The sequence below is a fragment of the Lissotriton helveticus genome, chromosome 1_1, assembly GCF_964261635.1.
Source record: "Lissotriton helveticus chromosome 1_1, aLisHel1.1, whole genome shotgun sequence".
NCBI lineage: Eukaryota > Metazoa > Chordata > Amphibia > Caudata > Salamandridae > Lissotriton > Lissotriton helveticus.
This window is the reverse complement of record NC_136057.1, coordinates 323017310-323030034: the sequence shown is the minus strand read 5'-3', so window position 1 is coordinate 323030034 and position 12725 is coordinate 323017310. Positions and strand designations below refer to the sequence as shown.

Below are 12725 nucleotides of genomic sequence, written 5' to 3'. Positions count from 1 at the left end.
AGAGTGGTTGGGGGGTGGTTGGATGGGTGAGGGGGTGAATGGCTGGATGGATGAGTGGATGGGTGGAAGAGTAGATGGATGGGTGTAGATGGATGGGGTGAAAGGGTGGATGGATGGATGCATGATGGACGGGTTTGCGGATGGTTGAGTATGTTTGGATGTGGATGTGCTTACTTGTATGCTGTTGCACGGCCTCCTCTGATGTGTCTGTGGAGCGTGCCTTTTGTCCCGAGGTTGCATCCTTAGTTTTGGCCTCCTGTCCTGAATTTTGACCTGTGGTGGGGAAAGGTGGTGGGTGGTGGGCTAGGACACCAGGGGGGGCCTCCATGTGCTTTGCAGGGGGGCCCCCTCAAGTTTCGTTACGCCACTGAGTGAACAGGTGCAGTATGAGCATGGAGGACACACAATTGCCTTACATGTGGACAGTTGCATTAGTGCTTGTTTCCCTTACACACATAGTTTAAGTGCAGCACGAGCATCAACAGTGAATTCTGCACGTTTACAGAAAAAGCTGGTACAGCACCAGCTTTTGAGGTATATGAACCTTTTTCAAAAAAGAACAGATGCTGCATGAGTGACAGTAGTGCAAGCTTCCCTGGCACACTGAGCATCCCAGCACCCAGCTTCACACAGAGCAAGTGCATAACTACAACAGCAATGTATGTTTCCCTTACACACAAGGCAATGCAAACAGTAACAGTACAAGCTTCCTTGGCACGCAGAACAAATTTACTATTACAACCAGGGACGTAGCTTAGTCAGTGAGATTCGGGGGTGTAAATTTCCCATCTAAAAAAAAGTATTCAGAAGGGTGGAGAGCGTATGGAGGTTTGGGATACCTAGTTCCCATGAGAAACTGGTTCAATATTGATTTGCATTAGGTGGGACCCTGTCTAAGGTCCTGTTAAAAATAAATAATAATCACAAGTTTAAACCTTTTAGTTAAACGAAGACAACAGCAAAAAACAACAGTCATAGGAGACCGACTAAGAGCCCCGAGACCCTACTGTCAAGCAAAGAATGCCTTTGTTTGGGGGAAGGTGTTACACCCCAACCCCCTTTCCCTCCGAAGCTACACCACTGATTACAACAGCAGTGCATGTTCCCTCACACATAGGGCAATGCAAACAGTAACAGTGCAAGCTTCTCTGGCACGTAACCAAGTGCAGTGTAACCGCAGCAGTGCAGGTTTCCCTCACACAGACTAAATGCAAATAGTAAAAGTGTAAGCTTCCCTGGCACACAGAGCAAGTGCAGGATAATATCATTAGTGCATGTTCCCCTTACACAGAGGGCAATGTAAACATTAACAGTGCAAGCTTCCCTGGCACATACAGCAAGTGCAGTATTACAACATCAGTGCATGTTTCTCTCACATAGAGGGCAATGCACACAGTAACAGTGCAAGTGTCCGTGGCATGCAGATCATTAGATCTGGCATCCTTGATGTAGTTTCTCCCCAAAACTTTTTGCCTTCAACCCTCCCGTTTGCTTACATCTATTTTACTGGCATTAGGAATCTGCACACATTCACCACTGCTAACCAGTTCTAAAGTGCCTGTGCTCTCTCTCTAAAACATGGTAGAATTGGCTACCCAATTGCCATATTTGATTTATTTGTTAGTCCCTAGTAAAGTGGCACAACCTGTGCCCCAGGGCCTGTTAATTAACTGCTACTGGTGGGCTTGCTGCACTGATTGTACCACCCACTTATGTAGCACTTATAAATGCCTCAGGCCTGCCATTGCAACCTGTGTATGTGTGCAGTTTTAAACTGCCATTTCAACCTTGGCACCTTTTCCAGGCCCAAATATTCTTTTTGAATGCATATATATCCTCCCTTGGGTAGGGCCTGGACAGCCCAGAGGGCAGGGTGCAATGTATTTAAAAAGTAGGACATGTACTTTTAAGTTTTACGTGTCCTTGAAGTGAATTTGTTTTTGACCACTGCAAGGCCACCTCTATCATAGGATGGCATTGGAGGTACCTTATTATATTTAATAGGCTGTAATTTCCAAATAGGAGCAGGGTACCAGTTCATGGTTGGCACTTTGGAATTGTAATGAAAAGTCCTGACTTATGGTGAAGTCGGATTCTAAATTACAAGTTTGAAAATGCCACTTTTAGAAAGTTGGCATTTTCTGCCCATAGCAATTTGGTGCATGTAGCCTGTCTCTAAGACACATGACAGGGAGCAGTAGACAGTTGGGCTTTGTGCATTAACTCCTAGATAGCCATACACAATAGGGCGCTTAGGTGTGCCTCGGTGGGACAACACTGGCAGGATGGGCGGGAGGAGCTGGGCCCAGTCATACCTACACTTGAATAGGTTGTCTCCACACAAAGGCTGCATACTCCCTGTAGTCAATCTGGAGCTACAGCCAGGAATGGAGGGCACCTGTGCACTTCAAAGGCCTGTCTCTCGAAGCTTCTCCCACTTCGAAGGTACATTGGGTATAATTACTGGACCTCAAACACCATCTTTTCAGTACATTTCTGGACCTGTGGATTCTTTGCCAGGAAGAAGGACTGCTGTGCTGTTGAAAGGACTGGAACTCTGCTGTACAGCTGCTCTGAAGGACTGGCCTGCTGTGCTGACCTGCTGCCTGTTGTCTTCTTGCCTGGGTGAGAAGGACTGGACCTGCATCTCTTGTACCCAGAACCCCAGAGTGACTGCACAGACTAGTTGACAGGTATCCTGATCTAAAGCCTTGTGGACACAATCGGTTCCTAACAACCTTGCATATGCACCTGGACTCTGCCATTGTGAATTTACCCTTCCATGTGGGGCCACCCCCGTCCTGTACCCTTGGAATTGGGCTTAAGGTACTCTGCCATCCTCTGTGGATCCAACAGAAATTAGACATCTCCTTTGATGCACAGCAAAAACCCAAGCATAACCGAAGCACCGCCGCTAGAGCATGGATTATGGCACGCCCTCACATCCCTTGTCGATGGCAGCCTCGTGATGATGCCAGCCTCTGCCTCGCAGCCTCACAGTTCCTTGGAACCGATGCATCACCTGTACTGTGCGGCGCATCCTTGATGCTGGACTCTCCTTTGTAAGCCCTCATTGACAGGATCCTCGACAATGACGCACTGCAGTCTCGCCACATCTCAGAACCTATGCTTCGGCTGCATGACAAATCATTGATGCTGATCCTTGCAACGCTCTGCAAACCAGGATTTAAGGTTCTTTGTTGAGTGGGCCTAGTTCGGTCCCTGCAGCTGTCCCTCGCTCCATCGCAGTCAGCCTAAACGTGTGACTTTGTCCTGGAGTGGTGCAACCAGATATCCACAGTTGGCACTCTGTGCTTTTTGGTGATACTTTCACTAAATTCTTTAAACTTGAACATCTCTGGTTCTACTGATTGGATTTCTGTTGTTTTGGTCTTTTTTATTCATTAAAGAAAGTTCTATTCATCTAACCTGGTGTGGGGTATTTTTATTTTATAGTGTAACCAATGTAGCAAGCTTTGGATCTCAATTGTGAGAGCTGGAGGGGTGTCCCTGCCATGTCGCTGCGGACTTGGAGATAAGTTTATGTGCGTCAGTGATATAGAAGGGCGAAATGTAGAGACATATCATTGTCTGGTCTCCATATTCTTAGTTTATGAAGACATCCATATATGGGCAGGGATCTTGTTTGGTGCCACCTGTACCTTGACTTTTTGTCTTAAATTAAATACCAGCTGCCGCAGTTCTGTATCGCCTGTAGTCTTCTGAGGAGCTGGGAGGAAATGCCGGCGTAGAGGGCATCCCGTAGTCGAGGCAGCTGGTGACGAGGGCCTGAGTGACCTTTTTCTGGTGTTGGATGCGATCCATCTGAAGATTCTGTAGAGCATGCACAATGTGTGGTAGCAGGAGGATGTCTCCATAGTCTTAGATTATGAAGAGAGCCATATATGAGCAGGGATCTTGTTAGGTGCCACCTGTTCCTTGACTTTTTGTCTTAAAGTAAATACCACATGCCGCAGTTCATTGTGGTGCAACTGTCTGTTCGATGCAGTTCTGATTATTAAAAGTGATTGTCTAAAAGGAGAGTCATAAATATATTAACAAGTACATTTTATTGGTTTTTCAGAATCTAAAAGGAAGAAGAAGGAAGGCAGAAAAGCAGAGAAGATGCTGGATTAGAGCGGAGAGTGGGGAGAAAACGCATGTCAAGAGGAAGGACCCGGTCCGGAGCGGCTGGACCACCTAACCATTGTGTTTCTACATAGGAATATATCTTGAGATATTTATAGGGAAAGGATAGAATAGCAAGACCAAAAAAAAATCTCTTTTTTACTCTAATGATTTTAATATGTATAAACCGTGAATCCTGTTAGACATTTTAAGTAATATGTTCAATCGAATTAGAAGTCGTTTACTCTGTGTTGAGAAAATGAACATATGGAAAAATGTAATTTGTGTGTCTTCAGTTGAAACTAAATAATGTGAGGCTGAGAACATTTGTTGCATGTGTTTGACTTGCGTTAGCACTAATATGAGACAGTTGGTCCACGCGTGTCTGCTCGAATGAGTTCTCCAAACCTATCCATCGGATTTGTTTGCACACAAAAGTTCTGCTTAAGCTTTTTCAAAAATAAGGCCCTTCATTAAGACAGAGACAGTTTTCTCACAAACTTCACAGGAAGGATTTGGTCCTCTTCATCAGTAGCAAAGACCCTTCACATCTTTCCTTTCAGTAACAGCTGTTGGAAAAAATTGCCTCTTTCTTCTTGTCACATATGCTTTGACTGGCAGAGTCTTTAGAAGAGGTTACCCTTGTCCACATTGTTGTTCCACAATCTTTGCAAGAGACCGCGGGCTAACTTCAGCATTGACTCACTTGTGAACTCCCCATGGCTTCTTATTGTTGGCTATCACCCACTCAAAGGTCTATAAATCACATTGGCATCCACTCTTCATAAGAGCATCATTATTCAACACGTTGTTGGCCCAAGATCCTTCTTGAGTGATCCAGCTTGATCCTAACCACGTACACAAGCCCTCCTTGTGTGTCCTCATTTCCATTCATTATTGGTTCAAACAGTTCACAATTTGCCCTTAATACAACTCATAATTCTCCCTAATCCTTTATGAGTGACTTTTAGGGGCATATTTCTATAGCCACCACAATGTCACTTTTCAGGATGTTGAGGTAGCGTTAGGGGCTTTGCCTTATCTACGAGGCAGCGTTAAGCCACTTAACGTGGCTTAACGCTGCCTTGTAAATAAGGCACCCTTTCACGCTACACTTAGCGTGAAAGGGAGGGCAATGGGTGTTGCTGTGGGCGTTCCACCACAACGCTGTCCCATATTTACAAGGGCCACGTAAATATGAGGCAGCACCAAAATTAAGACAAGGGGAAACCTGGTCTTAACAAAGGCTCAGCAGGGAGAAATGTTTATTTTCACCTCGTTTTTAAATTTTTTTAAATTTTGTTTTATATAGCGCAAACTTGACCCAAGGTATCGGGCATCAGAGCGCTTTACATTAGCACCAGTTTCATTACACAAGCAGTTTTTATGTGTGCTGCGTTGTGCAGCACACATAGAAACAGCAAAAGGCCAACACTAAAAAGGGTCTCCTTCCTGCATATAAACAATATTTTAAAAAAATTACTTTTTTCAACTTCTATGTGTGCTGCATTGAGCAGCACAGATAGAGGTTACAAAACAGCATTTAAAGATTGTTTATGTGCAGGAAGTGACACCTTCCTGCACATAAACAATCTCCCGCTGCAACGCACACCCTGTTGCATTAGGGTTCCTGCGTTGGCGATAGGCAGCTAAATTTAGCACCTGTGCGGGGGGAACACAGGGCTGCACCATATGCTTATCAATATGGTGCAGCCCTGCGTTTCTAAAGTGACGGAGCGTGGCATTAAGCCAAGGAGGCTAATGCCATGCTCTGCCACTTAACTTGTAAATATGCCCCTTAAGTTCTCCACAAGCACAGACTTAGACACACCACAAGTTGCCCTTATTTCCACTTGTCATTGATTTACACTTTTCAGAACTGGCATCCCTTCACTTTGAATGTCCAAACATTCCTTGTGTGTCTCTTTATTATTCTCAACAGTGACTCTACTACTCAACGAGTAAATATTATTATCCATATTACTGTTCAAAGTACTTCACAAATCACCCTTAATGCCCTTCCTAATTGGCCTAAACAATAGAGTGTACTTGTATGTGTATCCACAGTTGTTGGAAACTTTGCATGATGCTATTTACTCACACGTGGTGATTACTCACCACACAATTCCCCCTCAAAGAAAGCTATTCACCCTTTTGGATGATGACTTGTCAGATGTGACATGCTGCCCCTTAAACCCTAGTAGGACCAACCCTTTGTGAGATACAGGCAGCACCTGAATCTGGGATTCCATCTGCATTATGAATAGACCAATCTCTCATCACTTTCCTTGTGTCCCTAGATCAATTACTGGAAAGATAGTTTTAATAGCTGCTGTATTTTACATTATTTTAATCTCCTCTGTATTATATTTTGTTCCTTTCGTACAATTTCTTAACTGCTGTATTTACTGTACTTTGTATTGGATTGTACAGTGTGTATGTGCCTGTCAGGGCATGTGCGCTCTATAAGTAACAAAATAATAAATAATTATTAACAATTAACCACCCAGCTTCAAAGAATCTCTGTTGTTCTTATTGTTATTTATTTATGTTGGATGCTTTGTAACATCCCAATCATTCAGCCATTTCAGATCCTCCAATATATTACTATAGATAGTGCCTTATTAATTAGTATTAGCATTCGAAGGTTAGGGGTGGAGAATTGGTAGACAATTTTTAGGTTTGCCATTTTTCTGCTAAAGACAATGGAAAGGACAGCCTGGTTGTTTCTCAATCATAAGGTGTTCTTGTTTTTCACTTTCGTTTCAGAGTTAATATGGTCCAACTTTCTCTTACCCTGTCACTGGTTCATTTGTATTGAATTGTGGGCACTTTGTCAATTAACATTATCTCTGGGCCCTCTTAAGTATCTAATGTGGGATGCTTTTGTGGAGACACACAAGGGCTACAGAACTGATTAGCAAGAACAAAAAGAGTGCATAAAAAAACTTTAACCCAACTATACCTTCTAAAGCCACTGTGTTTGCCTACATAACAAAGTAGTATCTGGCATATAGTATATAACCAAGGATGGTACCAGCACCTGGCACTGGAATTAGAGATTTCCTCCAGTCAAGATTCCCTTACCAACTGTGAGCTCATATAGCTGGTGAATTTCAGTGTTTTTGTTTTTCTAAACATTAGCTTTTATCTAATTTCTAGACCTAACTATCATGCCACTATATAATGGCCTTGGGTACCACGTCCTCTAGGGCCGGCTCCTGCTAAGTCCCGGGGTGCCCTCCCCCGGGACATAGTGGTTTCCCTGGCAGCAATGATGCAGGGAGGGAATGCTGTGTTTGTTTTCGATTGGCGGGAACAATTTAAAAACTCTGGCCAAACAGGAGCAAACACTAAGCCTTCTCCCCACGGGCGGGAGCATAAAAACATTTCCTGTCAGCTGGGAGCGGACTTTTCATCTGTTTCTCTGCCCACACTGAAGCGAGCAGGGAAACAATGAAAAAAATGCACCCGCCCAAGGGTGGAGCCCTGCGGGCAGGAGCAATGCCAGCTCCCATTGGAGGCAGGAAGCAAGCTGTTTATGCAGGGGCCTTGGGGCTCCCCCCCACAGCCACCAACCATAGTGCGGTGGGTGCCCTGTGTGGGTGCCAGTGCACCCCCCCTTTGTCAGCTGGGCCCCAGGGGATGGGGTCCCTGGGGCCGAAATCAGCAGGGGGGCTGCTTATTCCCTCCGCATTTTAAAAGGTTCTGGGCGTTGGGGGATGGGGTCCCCAAAACCAAAAACAGCCCGGGAGGGGGGCTGTGGATTGGCTCCCTTTGGAGGATTGGCCACTGGCTGGGTAACAGGCGTGGAGTTAGCTGCATGTAGGGAGTTGACTGCAGACCCTGCGGCCAACCCACAAGCCTTGCTCGGCCAAAGGCCATGCATGGTGGCAGTTGGATTAACATTTGATAATTAAATATTGCTTTATGTTTAAAAAACCCTATAAATTCACTGAAAAAAACTAAGGTTACCGGGACCTTTTAATTAGGAAATAGCATTAAAAAAAACTAAAAAATTCACTGAATATACCAAAGGTTACAGGGGTGTTATAGTTAGGACCTTAGAAATTCACTAAAACCAAAGGTTACATGCATGTTATAGTTATCTTCAGATTTTACACACACAAATCCATAGAAATTCAGCCGTCATAGTTATCTCAAGTAACTGCAACTTGCTCCCTAAGGCAACTATAACTCGCACCCTCGCCATGCACTGCTAATTACCCTACATATTACATCACTCATGAGACCTTCTATGACATGATTAATAATATCGCCGCCACATTTGCTGTAAAATTATTGATGAGAAAAATTTTCATGGCGGGGTCGCGAATTATAGTTACTTGAGATAACTATAACTACTGAATTTCTATGGTTTTGTGTGTGTAGAATATGAACGTAACTATAATGTCCCTCTAACCTTTGTTTTTTAGTGAAAAAATAAATAAATATATGTGTATAAATGTGTATATATATATATATATATATATATATATATATATATATATATATATATATATATATATATATATATATATGTATATATCTGTTTATATATTACCTACGGGCGGTCACCATTAGGTAGTTATAGTTAGGACCTAGTTTCCATAGGAAAAGCGTTTTTGATTTGCCAATAAGTTTGGCGCAGTTTGACAAATCCTCGCGATATTTTCAAAACTAATGGGTCACTCACTTAAGATGCTGTGCTGAAAGTTTCGGCGTGATTCGTCAAGTGGGGGCCGAGAAAAAGGGTGGTCCCAAAACACTTTTTCTCCATGTAAATTTCCATAGGGAATTTTAGACATGGCTACAGCCTGAACTGCTTATGGAATTACAGTAAATTTGGCAAAAAGGTAGCTCTTGGTCCAGAAAGGACTCTTTTTGTTGAATGGTGTAAATTTGTTCAGTAGTTTTAGAGAAATGTAAAGATTTGTCAGATATTGAACCGAGTCACAAGCAAAAACTTTTTTAAAAAAGAAAGGGGGAAGGGTAGAAATAACCTGATGGCCTAGGCATATTCAAGAAGTCCCACAAGGACCCCCAAGGCCAAAAAAAGAATATTTTAAAAACGTTTTGGTGGAACTTTTTCGAAAATAAAGTGCAGGCTCCCGCACTTTGTGTAATATAGGTCCCCGGGTGGGCCATGGCTTCAGGCCAATAAAAAATAAAAATGCAGGGGCCCGCTGCCCTAGGGACTGCAACCTCCTGGGAATTTATTCAAATAAGATGCGCCCACACAGCCCCGGGGACCACCACCTCCCTGGGGCTAATTGTTTGAAATGGGGGTGGGGCTATGAGGCCCACCACCTCCCCAGGTCTATATTCAATTAAGATGCATGGGGGTCTACAACCACCCCAACTCAACACCGAGGACTGCCACTTCTCCGGGGTAAATTGCTTCAAATGCAGTGGGGCCACATGGGCCCCCTGCAGCCCAGGGGACTGCCACCTTCCCAGGGCTATATTCAGATAAGATGCGTGGGGGGCTCTGCATCCCCACACAGCCCCAGGGACCACAACATCCCCAGGACTACTATACTTAAATGGGAGGACAAGTACCCTCCCGCTGCCCCGGGGACCACCACCTCCCCGGGGCTATTTCTAAGATGGGAGAGGGGCTGCTCGGCTCCCCTCCTGGAGCAGTAATAGGCCCTGGGGACCCCCAGCCCCCAGGGCCAGCTCCAGCAATGTCTTGGGGTGCCCACTCCCAGGACATTGCAGTTTGCTATGGGATGGTGGGAACACTGCTCCCACCATCCCTTAGCTAACAAGTGTGAACCGCTTTGAACAAGCAATAGCATTTTGCTCTCACTTGTTCAAAGCGGAGCACACTTTGCTTTTTACACCCAGGGAGCTGCATGTCAGCAGGTCCCTAGGTGTAAAAGCAATGCAGGAGGCGGGAGCCGACTGGGACCGCAGTGGCCTTCAGGCCCACCCACCGTCCTCAACCAGCTGGCTATACCCTAGTGGATGGAGAATGGTGGAGAAAGGGGACTTGATCTGCTTCAGATCCTACCAATTCTGCTGTATGGGACTTACTGGAGGTAACAGGAGGAGTAGTTGGTCCCCAAGGATGTCCTTGGGGGCCAACTACCCCACCTGTTACCTCCAGTAGGTCCTACACAGTAGGAGGGCTGAGAAGTTGTCAGAGGCCACGCTCCCTTTTTCCACCACTCTGCAAATGTGCCTCCCGGCACACCACTAGTTGGGGGATAAAGTCCCCTTGGCTCCAGAGGAACCTTGGGGGGCAAGAAGCCCTCCTGGTACCTCCTGTAAGTCTTACGCAGCATAATTTCTGAGAGCTGGTCAGAGGCCCAGCCCCCTTTCTCCATCACTCTCCAAACGTGACTGCTAGTTAAAAATCCCTTAGAAATTCACTGAAGAAACCAAAGGTTACAAGGACGTTGTAGTAAGCAAATAGAATTTAAAAAAAAACCTTAGTAAGTCACTAAAAAACCAAAGGTTACAGGGAAGTTATAGGACGGCTGACATTTCACTTGTACAAAATCAGAGAAATTCAGCCGTTATAGTTACCTGAGGTAACTATAAATCATGCCCCCGCAATGGCATGCTTATGACTTCACATAATACATCACTCATGACATGGTCAGTGACATCACTGATGACTTCTCAAATGACATCACTGATTACATCAGTGATGACATCATCCACATCATCTCTGACGTACCCACTTGCACCACTGTAGAATCTTTTATACACACACTGCCACTCCCACACAACCATTCACAAACCCATTCACAGACCCATAGCAGTACTTACACACCTAGTCACTGATTCATAGATCTACACACACATCCACTTGCTCACCATACTGCCACTTATACACCCGCTCACTCACTAATACAGCCATCAACATACCCACTCATACAACCATACAGGCACTCACACACTGAGTGAGTTACCCATAGAAGTACTCACACACCTACACACTCACTCATACAGTCAATCACAAAGGTATGTACTCACCCAAACAGTTACCTACACATCCACTAACTTACTCATACAAATAGTAACACATACTCACTCACCTATTCAGTCACTGACAGCAGTATGCACTCATCCATATAGCCACTCTTATATTCACTAATTCATGCATACACTCACTCATATACTTCGTCACTCACCAATACTGCCTTTCACATACCCAGTTACTCACCCATATACATGCACTCAATTACCGACACAGCCATACAAACAAACACTCACCCTTATAACTTCTCAGACATGCACACAGAACCCTATACGGCCACTGACTCACCCACTCACACATCCATAGAGGCAGTCACATACCTCCTCACCCACACACCCAGAGAACCAGACAACCATAAAGGCAGTCGGACAACCAATCAATCACCCATATAGCTATTCATGTAATCACTAACACACTCATACACCCACTTAGAGATGAACTGACACACAACCAGTTACTCGCCTATACATTCACTGAGTCTCCTAATCACTCACTTACAGAGTCAGTCATGCACCCCCTGAGTCATTCATGCAGACACTCATACACCCACAGATTTACCAATTTACTTTAGTATATATATTTTACACCTTAGTATATATGTTTAACACTCATACACTTTTTAGAAGCAGTCACTGCATGATGTTATCACGGCTGTCATCAGTGATGTCGTTTGAGATGTCATCAGTGATACCACTGACCTTGTCATGACTGATGTAATATGTGAAGTCATAGGCAGTGCATTGGGGTTGCTCGGGTTATAGTTAACAAAGGTAACTATAACGGCTAGATTTCTTTGGTTTTGTATGAATGAAATGTCAGCCTAGCTATAATGTCCCTGTAACCTTTGTTATTTTTAGTGAAAATATATATATTTATATATATATATATATATAGATATATATAGATATATATATATCTATATATATATATATATATATATTTTTTTTTTTTTCAAGGAAAGAGTTGCCCCTCGGTGAGACAGCACTCGCAGGAGGTCAGGTGCTGCAAAACAGAGAGCAACGCTCATGAGCTAACTCCTCGCGTTTTGGACATCACACCCTTTTTCCTAGACAGTTGATGCAAATGACGGCAGACAGAGACTCTCAGAACATCCCCTCAATTTATTACGATGATTACGCTTAAGTGAGTTATAAAATTGCATCATGGGACTGGAAGTTCATTCATTACCCATCTGGGTCGCTGCCATCAAGTGCACTAAAAACAGTTCTTTAAAAGGCAAAATTATGTCTCACAGAGTCGCTCTCATAGTGAAAGATCCCCTCCTGCTCTACATAAGACTGTCCAATTAAACAGAAACGGTCCATATCTTGTGGTGGTGCTGTCTCGTGGCCTCGGCTGGCCACATTAAATTCAAGAAAAGAGTTGCCCCTCGGTGAGACAGTACTCGCAGGAGGTCAGGTGCTGCTAAAGATAGAGCAATGGTTGTGAGCAAACTCCTCTTTGAAATTTTCCTGCTGACTTGTTTTGGGCATCGCACACCTTTTTCCTAGGCAGTTGATGCAAATGGCGGCAGACAGAGACTCTCACAACATCCTCTCAATTTATTACGATGATTACGCTCAAGTGAGTTTTAAAATTGATT

The 12725-nt window shown here is 44.2% G+C and overlaps 1 protein-coding gene across 1 annotated transcript in view; it reads left to right on the top strand.

Moving 5' to 3' along the window:
* PTN (pleiotrophin) overlaps positions 1-6630 on the top strand; it is a 149842-nt gene extending 143212 nt beyond the window's left edge. Inside the window, exon 4 of the mRNA XM_078671802.1 lies at positions 4085-6630. Coding sequence (XP_078527928.1) covers positions 4085-4137 — 53 coding nt within the window. The 3' untranslated portion in view covers positions 4138-6630. The remainder of the gene's footprint in view (positions 1-4084) is intronic.
* Positions 6631-12725: the final 6095 nt, after the last annotated feature.